At 49.8% G+C, this 13,150-nt stretch overlaps 2 protein-coding genes across 8 annotated transcripts in view; both read left to right on the top strand.

The window, feature by feature from the left end:
* Positions 1 to 13,150, top strand: part of RhoBTB (Rho-related BTB domain containing) — a 319,208-nt gene that overhangs the window by 218,892 nt on the left and 87,166 nt on the right. For all 7 annotated transcript variants that reach the window (XM_050193352.3, XM_072286083.1, XM_055061279.2 and 4 more), the window contains one exon: positions 584 to 788. In XM_050193352.3, coding sequence (XP_050049309.1) covers positions 584 to 788 — 205 coding nt within the window. The remainder of the gene's footprint in view (positions 1 to 583; positions 789 to 13,150) is intronic.
* LOC140215350 (uncharacterized) lies at positions 10,539 to 12,102 on the top strand. Its single transcript, XM_072285949.1, has 2 exons — positions 10,539 to 10,608; positions 11,181 to 12,102. The coding sequence occupies exons 1-2, from the start codon at positions 10,539 to 10,541 to the stop codon at positions 11,936 to 11,938; spliced, it is 828 nt and encodes a 275-aa protein (XP_072142050.1). The 3' UTR covers positions 11,939 to 12,102.

A 13,150-nucleotide genomic window follows, 5' to 3' on the forward strand; every position in this document is an offset into this window, starting at 1 on the left:
TCGTACATCATATACAAGAATCCCATAGGCTGATACGACTGTATATTGGAATTCTGGCTATACGTGAAGCGGGTAGATTCAGAAGTTGGACTTACCGTTCCGTTCCCATGCACATTTCGAAACAGGTTGGGCGAGTTGACCGACCCCTCGCAGATGGTTTGACCCAGTGTCATGTAAACGTCATGCCATATATGATGCCTGTCACGCCCTACTCGAACCGACTTTACTGAGTTGGTGCAACTACACTCCTCACGCCTGCCCGTGTTCATCTCCGGACAGACTGGCTTCCACTACCTACAGGAGCAAGGGAAATCGGAGCGGCATCGTGACGTATAGCGCGGCGACTAAATTCAGTCGCCTCCGCGTCTGCACTTTTGGTCTTGGCAATCAGCGTTGAGCGCATACGTAATTAGAATTGACATGAATGTACGCGACATTACATACAAGGCCTGCGGTTGTTATTATCTTATCCGCCTAATAGTGGTTCTTTCTTTTTTAATAGATCGAACATAAATTTCTTTACGGCCCGTACTGCACGTCTTTCAAGCCGGAAACTAGAGCGATTGTTTCCCTTCCTTCGCAGGCGGGAGGATTCATGGCCGTCCATGATGAACAATGAGCAGCCCAACCAGGAGCTCGTCAAGTGTGTCGTCGTGGGCGACACGGCGGTGGGCAAGACGCGGCTCATCTGTGCCCGTGCCTGCGACACGCGCGTCACGCTGTCCCAGCTGCTCACCACCCACATCCCGACTGTGTGGGCCATCGACCAGTACCGCATCTACAAGGAGGTATGTTTTCTCGTGTCAGGATGGTAATGCTTGACTCGCGTGTTCTTGACATAATAGATAGTTTTATAATAGCGGCCCCAATAGTTTGGGGCCCCAAAGAGCTTTGCGGGCGTTAGCGTTGGAGCACGCAGAAGTGAAGAGTTTTAGAATAGGGCTTTGCGTTTGCGGATAGCGTCTTGCGCTGACAGCGCCGCTACGGCGTCAAAGAAAAGCTATTCGAAATAAGTAAACAAAATATATCATTTTATGATAGGAATAGTAATTTTGACTTGCGTGTATTCGCGTTTTATTAGTTTAGAGGTTATTCTGTAAGCAGCAAACAATTAGTTGCGCTTAGTTTTGAGTAAACCAACTTTACGTGCCTTCACCAGCCAAGCTTAGCCGTCTTAGGCCTTCGAGCCATAAAATCCACAATCGAATTCGGAATCAGCGGCGTCTAATGAATCAATCTTCATAACACGCTAGTTGCGAGAAAGAGATAGGCGCAGTCACTTCTCCTAGCTTGCGAACTGCACGCGTTACCACGAATCGAACCCAGTTTAGTGCTAGGTTAGAGCCGTCGCTTCGGTGGGCGCCGCCATGTTTGCTGACGCAAAGCTTTAGGGGCCGCTATTTGGGCTCCCGTTAAATCGGTGAGATAGCTTTCCCAATGCAAAACCCAAACGCAGTTCGCGTCTCGCGCATGCGCAGTGGCTTCGACGCTATTTCTTTGGGGCCCCTATTCTAAAACTCTCTAATTATACTGGGATATTACGCTACCGCGCGAACGCGCTCGTGCCACTGCTCCCGCATTCGTCGTCGTCATTAATTAAGAAGCACAAAGACGTAACCAATTTTACAGCGAATTACATCGAAGCTGTTCAGGGATAGTACCCCTAGGATTGTGTCCGTGTGTAGACACAAAACTCCCTATACGTGGGCCGATCTTGAAGATAGTGCAATGCCGGGCCGACCCGCGGCGGAGGTGACGCAAGCGTTAAGCACTCCCCATAGCATGGGGCGATCCCGAACATAGTGCTATGCCGGGGCAACTCGAGGCGGAGGTGAAGCAGGTGTTAAAGGGCCCTCCTCACCAGGCCCCATAGCAAATTTTGGTTATATGCTAGAAGTTGTTACGTGTCCTCTAGGGAGCGTTCTGCCGCAAATTGTTTTTCAAATCGGCTCATTAATAGCCGAGATAGAAATAGTTCAGTGCCCATGATTACCCATGATTTCAGGAGGCGAGTTTCACCGCAAACATAGACGCTCTCTCCACTTGCCCCGTCTCGCCTCCGCAAGCGAAGTTCCTTCCCTGCGTTCACCCATACCGGACCTCGAGAATCGCGTGACGCATACGTCACGGGCCCTGCCTTCGTTTTTTTTTTCTCCTCTCTTTCTTTCGGCGCTGCGCACTTTCGCTGACGCCGTCGTGCGCGAGCTCGTTTCGCGCAGAGGACGATTTTGCGCGCTGTGCACGAGGACAGCTGACCAGCGGCATAAGTCTGCTACGCGAATACTGAGGCAGACACAAGCGGATCACAGAGCATGATCCCGCGCAAAACACTGTAGAAAATGACAGTTTTAGTGTCTGCGCGTGCGATTGCACGACGTGGGAACAAGCAGACGAAACGGAAGCACATCTCTCTTGCTGCAGTGCGTAGTAAAGAAAAAAAAAAGGCATGCAGACATTCGGTTTGTGTTTTATTATTTCCCTAAGCTTTAATTCGTCTTTTCAAGCAACAATACTACACATATAAGAGATGTTGCCTTGAATAATTCTAGAAGTCACGGGTCACCACGAGCGACGTCACGGCACAAACACGTGTACGTAGGCGCGCTATAGTAGGATACAACTTAAAGAAACAGCAGTTGGCAACCAAGGCACACGGACTGCGCGGGGTTGTGTTACTCCACTAGCCAAACACAGAAGCAAACGAAGTCATCGTCATGCCACGTTTTCAAAATGGCGTCTGCTGTTTTTGAAGAGTCTTGTCATCGGCGGAAGCGATGAGGTGTGCAACAGACAAGGACAAAGTGTATGGAGTCTGAGCATTTCACTCTTCAAAAGTCCACGGAACAATTCATTTTGCTGCTGAGTCCCTTTTACTCATGAAACTTCAATGCCAATTGAAGTGAAACTTGACAGTAAATAGTTGCAGCGAAACAAGCGTTTTATTCAAGTTCAATAAAAAAAAACTTGGAGGACGCTTAAGCTTCGCCTTCAAGAGTGGAACGCGATAGCGTTATCGCACCCCGTTCGCACCGCCCACTCATTCGCTCGGCATGCTCTTGAGTCCCACAAAGACGAAACGTGCGCCAGAGCAAGCGGAACGAACCAAAGAACTCATTAGACAGTTTTAGCAGAGCGTTTGCTTGCGCTCCGCTCCGCACACGTTTCACGCGCACCGGTGGCTGCACAGAATGCACTGATTTCGCTTATCTAACAAGAGCGTCTTCCAGAGATGCCACTGACGTGCTCTCAGCTTGGCGGTAAAACGATTACGAAAGCAACTACACGCCCCCTGACGCACCGCTAAATCAGTTTCCTAGCGGAACGTGGTCAGCGTCCCACGTTCCGCTGCCGCTATGTGTGCTCTGCGCACGCGCGTCAGTGTTCCCAGTAGCGTTTTGCTGAGCGGCTGCGTGCCAGTTGTTGTGATATTCCGGTCTGAGCGGAGCGGACCGTAAACGCTCTGCTAAAACTCTCTAGTGTCTCGGAGGGAGAAACGATCTACGCGAGCCAAACGTCGTGATCGGCACGGACAGTCGGGCCGCGACGCGCCATAAAGGCGGACGCGATCATGGGGCTGGCGCCTCGATGGGATCGTCCTCTATCTCGCTTGGGAGCACCACGCAGACGCATGACTCCTCGCCAGCAGCACGGCACACATCGCAGGGGACGCTTTCCCACCAGACGCGCTACGGCGCAGCGATCACGTCAGAAGGCTGTTTCACATGGCGCGATTGGGGCGAAAGAAATCGTTCTGCCGCGCACGTCGCAGAGCGATTTTCGCTGACAGCTTTCGCGTGCGTTTGCGGCAGCGCGCTATCCGTCGCAGCGATGCGCAAGGTTGCCTCCTGCTCACGAAGTATCCATGCCTGCATCGTTAAATAAAAACAACATGGAAACTAGTCAAATATTCGAATTTTCCTATTTTTATTCGATAGTAGAATAGGTACACCATTTTTAACGTTTAAAAGCATTGAGACTTTACGACAGCTTGCAGATACGGTGAGTGAGGCGCTGCACAACAACGCAAGTATGAGCATGCGGCATGGCGTGCGGCGTCGGTGGGGTGGTTCCGTTTAGTACACTCTAGTTTCGTTGTCGCTATGGAAGCCGCAACTTTTTTTCCTGGATGAGTATTTACTTTTGCAGAAGAACAAACTACTGTTGAGTGTGCATGTATATAAGCAGCTGGCGCAATTTCTAGCGATGAAGCGGTTGACGACGGCGGCGATCAAGTGGGTACGTGCCTTACGTTGAAGCGGCGGCCTTCTCCCGACCTGGATAGCGTGCAGCTACTCCTTTCAAACGAATTGTGTAAGCGGAAGAAAAGAAAAATGTTCATGAAGCTCCTAAGCCGCAAACGCTGGTGGGTACGCCCGAAACATAGCTAGAACTGACGCACGACATTGCTCCACAGCGCTACCAACGCGCGGCAAAAAACACATTGCCCCTCCCACATCGCGCCGATCGCTGCGACTGAGCAACGGCGCGACCAACTTGTTGGAATCCAGTCGCGGAGGGCCTACAGTCGCGGCGGTTGCTGAGCTACGGAATTCGCTGTGTCGCTGACTGAAAATCGCGCCATGTGAAACAGCCTAGAGGCGTCCCGCATTAGACGCTGCACCTAGGATTCGCGCTGTGAGCAGAAAGAGGAGCCGCGTCGCCTAAGCACGAGGGTTCGAGTGACGCACGCTGGAAGTTGGAAGGGGAGAGGAGCGAGAAAACGTATTAAACGCAAGGGTATTGGGACATCCTCGCACCGGTCCCTGCACGGCCCCAATGCGCTCAAACGAGACGAAGGGGAGAAGCGGTAAGAAGCGGGCGAGTGGCGCGCCACCTGTCGGAGCAGCGCCGTACATTGCGAGGAGGGGGTCTTCTGTGTTTGCCGCAAGATGGCTCTGCGGGTGCGCCATGCGCAGAAGAAATGTAGCGGAAACGTACTTCGCTACGCGTTAAACTGCGACTTCTGTAATTTACATGCTCATAATTACCGATATACACCGCAGTATAACTTTCTACGGCACGTTTCTAAGGCAACACCGCATTCACTAAAGGCGCTTTTGCCCCACTTTGAACCATCGAACTCATGGCTGAGTGGTAGCGTCTCCGTCTCACACTCTGGAGACCCTGGTTTGATTCCCACCCAGCCCATCGTGCAAGTGGTTTTTATTTATGAATTGCCTTCCGCCATTTCTCGCTCACGGCCAACGCCGACGACACCGGCTTTTCTGCGACACGGGCTCCTTAACGCTGTCGCGTTAAAATCAGGTTTTCACAATTACACTTAATAGAGCGAAAACTTATACAATTACGCTCTGATAATATTATTTTTGTGGTTACCGCCTTATTTAGGTAACAGGGAAAGTTTGAAGTACAAACTATTTGCAGCCTCGCGGAGGAATAGTGGCTGGCAGTTATGATGGCGTGGGTGGGGCTTCACTGCAGACTTAAAGGACTGACAACTAATTTTCATGGTACAATTTTTTTTTAGTGCAATGGAAGGCTAATCGGTCAGTTTGTTTAATCATGAAGTGCTAACGCGGAAAACGCCGTGGACCATGTTTTATCAGAATTTTTCGATCTGCAATGAGGATGTAGTCGTTCACTGGAAGCATGCTGAAAACGGTGATAGGTGAGCGCGATAACGATTATACGCCGGCATTAGTGGGAGGCAGACAAGTGTGGCCGTAGGTGTAACAAAGTATAATTTTGTTTATCAAGTCGATTTTCCTGCAATTCATGTTTTCCGAATTATTAGATTATTTTTGCGATAATAGCTACATGTTTTCGTGGTTTCCTGTCCGACTATATTGGTATGTAACCAGTCAACATGAAACCAATTGGATCGAAAAGGAAACGACGCCTTTACACGTGATACGGAGTTCAGCCTGTTGCCGTAGCCGCGCGTGTTTTGGTTTTCGAAGCATAGAATAATGAGCCAGTGTCTAATAACAAACTGCAATTTTAAATAATTATGCTGTACTTCAAGACAGTCGACTTACGTACAGTGATATCATAGAATACATCCGAAGTACCATGATTTCACCGCCAGGTCTCGCCACCTACTGGTTTTTGACTTTCTTTGCCAATTTAAAATTATAATTCCTACTTAAATCGCGAACAGTATGCTGGATTCTATCAGTATAAATCATGGTAATTTCATTTCCATTAATGTCTCACAGCACATTCTGGCCAGTTGTCAGACCCTTTAAGTTGTATCCGACTATAGCACGTGTACGTCATCCTCCGGCTTGGAGCGCTGTGGCCGCGAGGAAAACGGCGTTCGGTTTGAAATGTCAGGTCTTTCCGCGGCGCGTAGCGATGTAATACCTTCAGACACGATCGTTATCGCGCAATGCATGCTCTGCGCTTGTCAGCTTAAAATGGCCACACCTGGTGAGGGGCCCTTTAAGCTTTCTCCGTACGTGGGCCGATCCCGAAGATAGTGCAATGCCGGGCCGGCCCGCAGCGGAGGTGCAGTTCGCCATTAAGGGGCCCACATACACAGCTTCGCTGGCCATCCTTCTTCACACAGTGGAAGGGCACTGAGATTATTTTTTACTAATATGTCCAAAGCACGACCTACTTTATATGCTGGCCTGCCTGTGCCGGTTGTTGTTCCAGACGTCACCGCTTAGGTGGCGCTAGTTACCCCTCTCAAGTGTCGACGGGTGCAAGCCCCTTCAATGCCTTCATTAACTTACGCATCTTTTTGACAGCGGTAGTAGTATGAATGGGCTCTAGGTCGCTGCGCAGCCGCGCACGCCGTACGAGTTCGTCACTATAGCATGACGTGCTTAAATGTAGGCGTATTTTGATTTATTGTAATGTTTGTAATAGTGGGAATGTGTATCTGCGCCTCAGCCAACATTTCAAAGCGTTTACTTAAAAAACAAGCTACTGCCCCAGAACTGCTGCACTATTCGGTTCTTCAACAAATACTTACTTTTGCGCGCGTTTCTTTCTTTTTTTTTTTTTGTCACCATGCAAGTGAGCAATGGTCTGAAGAGCAATGGTCTGAGCGAACCTTATTATGTGGTCTTCGATCCGTAGAGCCTTCGTACGTGTGTATATACTATTTCGAGCGCTCTCTTGGAGGGCAGTTGAAGTGTGTGTGTGTGTGTGTGTTTCCTTTGTTTTCTTTTTTCAGTTGGCAATAGTGCAAATGCTTTAGCGTCTACTTCATGCATCTAATTAATAGAGGAGAACTCCTGTCTCGGGTACGGCAGCCCGCCTTTCCAAGTTATAATGAACCCCGCAGTCGCAGATGGAAGGGTAGAGTGTGGAACCACTGAAATATCGCTATATCTTCTGCAGTTCTTACTAGAAAGCCGGCGTTGATGTTTTTTTTTTTCATGCTGCTAGAATTCTTCGCGACCACTTAAAAATTATTTTTATGGTCGCGAAGAGTGTCTAAAATGCGTTGTACTGTTTAAGGAAGTGTTCAATAAAATTCGAAGGCCCAGCTTGCAAGTCTGGGCACTATCGACTTCGCAATTTTCAAAACTCATTGAAGGTAGTGGCGGGTCTGCTTGTACCGATCGATGACTTGTCGCTCTGTGACAGGCTGTGTAACACGGTAATGTTTACGACCGATCGAGGATTTATTTACCGCATAAAAATTCGACTGTATAACGCACGCGCTTGCACCTCGTCTCACTTTCTTTTTGTTCATTACGTGCGGCCGGCTTCTGGTACGGCATGCGCCGCACGTGTACCTAGGGTACAGTGGATAGACGTATTGAAAGCAGTGTATATCTTGCCCTTCAGTTCTTAATTTGAAGTTCTGGCCTAAAGTAATCTTTAGTGAAGTAAAGGCTATGGGGCTCCTGCATTGCCCAGGGGGCGCTGCGAAAATGGTGCTAAAAAGCGCCTTCTGTCCTGAACTGGGTAGTACCAAGCTGGGTCGTCTGCTTCGGAAAGCACGTTTACAATATGGACCCGCCACTGTCAGTTTTATTGTACCACGGCTTGCAGCGAATATCGGGCGCCGAAGATTTTTTCAGGGGTGGCACGCTGCGTAAAGGCAATAAATTATGCAACGCCGAATACGTGTACGCCGTTCAAGAAATAAGCGGCGAAATTTTAGCGCGGTGTCAATCGCAAGTGAAGCGAGTCGCGTACGAAGTTGAACTTCAGGTAAGGTTTGCACGCTGCTAGATTCAGGCGCACAAACGCGAGGAAATGCTTGCTATAAATGAATTCACAGCAGCGATAAGCAGACATCATGTGTACGGAACTGCTCGAGCGCACGACGGTACGCGCCGCGACGGCAGCGGTCTTTCAGCATGCCGCGATGTACGAACTGCTCAAGCGCACGATAGTACGCGGCGCGACGACATCGGTCTTTCGACATGCCGCGAAACGGCGGGCCTCCTGCAATCTTTGTTGACTGCATACCGCTAGACAAGTAGCTATGCCTGCACTGTAGTAGCGGCCATTTGTCGCTTTAGCAACTGATAAATAACTCAAGCAATGCATATGAGCTCGCAGTAACGTACGTGCGAATCGCGCTGCAGCGCGAGCTCGTGCGCTGCTCGCTTGATGTAGCTTTTAATGACAACGCTCGAATATCGATGTGCTGCAATCAATACTACCTAGCTGAGCTGCCTCAACGTGCTGGCTTGAGGTCAATGATGAGCACATTTAACTCTCTAACCTGTGCTGCTCGTAGTGGGGTAGTGAATTGTCACCGAATCAGCCCGACCATTTGTGGTCGGTTGCTCACACCTGGTCACTTCACCACTTCGCACCGGCCGAATTGTTAATTGTCGCTGTGGCCGGGCCTCGAATCGTGAATCACCAGCCATGCCTGCTGCTGTGTCGGTTTGCCGTCGGGACTGTAGGTGCAAAAGACCGAATTTTAGAACGCAAGTAATCAAGCAAGCTTCAAGACAGGCGGAGCAGTCAGCATGGCGCGAAGTTTCGCTTACGCAGCGCGACGAGCTGCAGCTATCCAGCGCGCCCGACGCTCCGCTTCGTGAGGCCTTGAAGGATAACGGTAGAATCTGATGTTGCGATTCAGGGCTTCTTGTTCGTGGCAGCCTACGACGCAGAAGTAACGACGGTGACGCTTTTTCGAGGCTGAGCTAGATCTCTCCGGATCGGCGTCGCCGATTCCTTCTGCTTCCAGCATTACGTCCCACGGAGAGTCCGTTTTGTTAAACTATAGGCTGCGGCTAGCTCGCAGCGTGGTCTGTGAGAAGTGACGAGCCTTTTCGCACTCGCAACAGGGCAGAAAAAAGTGCAAATCGACGCAAAACTCGGGCTAGAAACGTGCTTCGCCACAGCCAGGGCTCCATACTACCCAAGCTGGTACTACCCAGATAACGTTTCGCGCGCCGCCACCAGGCGCCGCTACTGTACCTCAAGCTGGGTGGGTCATCTCGCATTTGGCGCCCATGGGAATACTACAAATGAAGCTGTGCAGGGTGATATGGGCTGGACTAGTTTTGAAGTGAGGGAAGCTCGCAGTAAAATTGAGTATGAAGAACGGCTGAGGAATATGGAAGAAATTAAATGGGCTGGGAGAGTGTTCCCCAGGTATCTGTACAGGAAAAACATTGATTCACAGTGGAGGAAAAGAACTAGGAAGCTTACCAGCAAGTATGCGGCCTGTAGGGTTGGCAACACAGTAACAAAGAAGGTCAAGCGGAAAGTCAGAGAGGCTGAAATAATCTCATGGGTGGCGGCAATGGAAAAGAAATCTGCCATGAGTAAGTACTTAAGAGGAAAAAATGAAATCAAGAAAGAAAATATTTATGATAACTCAAAGGGAAGCTCATTGCTTTTCGAAGCGAGATCGGGATGCCTTAGAACACGCACTTATAAAGCGAGATATAAGACGGAAGAAGAAGCATGTGCTTACTGCGGTAAAGCTAGGGAGACTATGGAGCATGTTTTATTAGAATGTGAAGACGTCTACCCAGCGGTCGATTTAGGCGCCACTGGCCTCCTTGAAGCACTTGGGTTCAGTGAGAGCAGTGGAAAAGCAAACAGGTCCGCAATAGGTAAGAGGTGATTAGAGGATTGGCGGAAGAAAAGTAGGGAAACGACAAAAAACGGAGACGTACAAAAGCACAGTTCGAAATAGGGGATCAGAAAATTTGTGTGGGGTAGTTCATAGTGTGTTTTAACCTAGGTAGGACATTAGGCAGTATAATAGCAAGAGCTTGGTGGCGCAACCCACCGCCCCGTTCCAAAGGGGACGCTCATAACATCCATCCATCCATCCTCCAGCGCAAGACGCCCATACTTCCAATCTGAACTTGATTGTCGGAATGTCAGGCCGTTAATTGTAAGTGACGAATAAATGATGAAGACGTACGCGATAAACCGTCAACGGTAATAAAGCATTTTTGTTGTTGTTGCACAACTTATTTGCGTGATTGCTTGTTACAAAAATATTTTATGCTACGCTTTGCTCGCGTATCCTCGTGTGTTGTCGTGATTTATACGACGGCACACGGCAATGCGGCGTTATTGTTAAGTTTGCTCAATCAAAGTACTTTTGGTCATTTTCTTTGTTGTACAGAGTGCGCATGTCCACGCAAGCATCACGGCTTGGCGTGAGCAGGCAGACTCGAAAGTGCGGTCGTGAGTGCGGCGCAGGTGTGGAATAACTTAGGCAAGTCAGTATAGTAAACTAGGTCGTGGTCTAGAGCCTTTCGACTTAACAGTCCGCTCAGGGGCGCTGTTAGAGCGCGAGCATTTGGTGAACTTGCTCGTTGGGCCTAGGGACGTAGGCCTAGCGATGAAATCGAAGAACGTGAAGGCCGCGGGGGACGGGGAGCAAGTGCAGTGCGACGAGTGCCTGCGATGGTGCTTCCTCGACGAGACTAAATTCCAGAATTTAGCAGACGCGGAATCATCTAGCTTCACGTGCAGGTCGTGCGAGGGTGTCAGGGAAGCCGTCCAAAAACTGGAAGGGAATTGGGCGGCTAAGTACGAAGAGCTTAAGGCAGACCTGAGGGAGGAGCAGGAGAAGCGGGTAGCACTGCAGGCGAAAGTTGAAAATTTCGTCAATGTGGAGGCGGCCCAGGCCGCGCAGTTAGTAAGGACCGTGGCCGAGCTTGAGGAAGAGAAAGAAAGGAGCGCCGAACTGGAAAGGCGGCTCGATGCGCTTGAGACGCGGACAGCGGAGAATGTCGAGTCAGGACATCAAAGGTGTGGCACAAACTCAGAAAGTGGGGTAGACCCTACAGGCGAAGTGGAAGGCAGGGAGCTAGAGCAAGTGGTCGTCAGCTCGCCGCCGGTGAATCGGCGTAGTTATAGCGAAGCAGCCCAACACGCCCCGAGTGAGGCGACGCTGCAGCCACAGGGCCTCCAGCGGCCGCGAAGGGAGGGGCAGCGGACACAGGCTGGAGGCGAACGGTTCGCACGCAGAAGGGTCCTGTTGATAGGGGACTCCAACGTGGGGAGGGCTGAACAAGGCGTGATGGCGAGAGTGAAGGCAGACGGGCGAGTACAGGTGGAGGCGCAAGCGGGCAAGGGCATGGCGGAAGCAATGACCAAGGCGCGGGAAGTGGTATGGGACAGCACGGAGAGCGACAGCTTGGTCATTATGCATGCTGGGCTCAATGACGTGCTTAAGGGGAGAAGCCAGGACCTTGAGAGACACATAGAGACTGGGCTGAGTAAGCTTAGAGAGGCCTCCGGGAGGGTGCATGTGACCATATGCACTATCCCAGAGGTCCAGGGCCAGTCTTACCAGGTAGAAAGCAGGGTGGTTGATGCCATTCGGGTCATTAGGAGTCTGAGCGGACGACTCGGCTACAGCGTGATGGAGGTCAACAGGGACGTGTACGGAGCCGGCTTCCGGCCTTTTGTGCAGGATGGCATTCACTACAGTGGTGCCACTGGCAAAAGGATAGGGGGCAGGATGGGTCGCCAGGCAACAGCTTTTTTAGGGGGACCCAGAGCCCTGAAAGAACCAGTGTAGGCGTGGACGATTCGAGGCAGGAGCCACAAGCAAGCAAACATCGGTACTGTAGGAGAGGCGACAGGAATAAGCACCAGAGCCAAATTAAGTCAGACATAGGGTTCATTAACATGCAAGGTGGCAGAAATGGGCTAAAATTGGAGGAAATCGAAGAGCAACTAAGGCAGGAGAACTTAATGGTTTATGGGTTTGTAGAGACACATCTTAGGGACATGGAACAACCGCCCTGTAACCCTGATTATGCATGGGAATGCTGCAGCAGAGTGCAGGGTAGCAGAAAGGGCGGGGGAATTTGAGCACTAATTCATAAAAATACAAATTGGCAAAGGGTCAAACAGGAATGCAAGGAGCATTTATGGCTAAAAAGAAAAGTAGCAGGGGCGAAAACACTTCTAGGCTTTGTATACCTTTGGACAGGATCAAATGCTAAAGAGGAAAACAAAAAAATGTTGGACTGTATAGCAGCGGACATCAATGAGCTAGGAAAAGGATTGAGATAATTGTATTAGGAGACATGAATGCGCATGTTGAAGATATGGATGGGTACACAGACTCCGCAGGTAAGATGCTGCTGGATATGTGTGAGAGGCATAACTTAGTTGTCTGTAACTCTACTGAAAAGTGTAACGGGATCATAACATGGCAGGTAGGGGGTCGACACTCGACAATAGATTATGCGTTGATGTCACATAGGATGTACGATAGATTAGGAGCCACGATTATAGATAAACAGTGCTCCAGAAGTATAGGTAGCGACCACAAACGTATCAAGTTGAATTTTAAAAGGGAAACTAAAGCTCGAACGACGCGTGAGGAAATGTCAGATATGATTTTTTTACTCAGAAGACCAAGTGGAAATAGCGGCCAAACAAATTGAAGAGGAAATATCAGAGGGTACTGAAACTGATTGGACTTACCCAAAGTTAATGAGACTATTTGAGCGTGAGCTAGGTAAGGCGCGAGTCAGGAAAACAAGGCAAGGGATACAAAAACTCAAGAGCTGGTGGGTTGAAGAGGTTAAGCACGCCATGAAGAAACGTCAGGAAGCCTCCAGGGAACACAGATATTCCAAAAGTAAGGGAGAACCTGAAGCAGAAGTAAAGAGGAAATGGGTAAACTACATAAAATGCAGAAGGGAAGCATCCTATTTGATCAACGAGAAAATCAAGACTAGAGGGTTCCAATGGCTGTCAGAAATAAGCAATAAAAAAG

This window comes from Dermacentor andersoni, chromosome 1, assembly GCF_023375885.2.
Source record: "Dermacentor andersoni chromosome 1, qqDerAnde1_hic_scaffold, whole genome shotgun sequence".
Lineage (NCBI taxonomy): Eukaryota > Metazoa > Arthropoda > Arachnida > Ixodida > Ixodidae > Dermacentor > Dermacentor andersoni.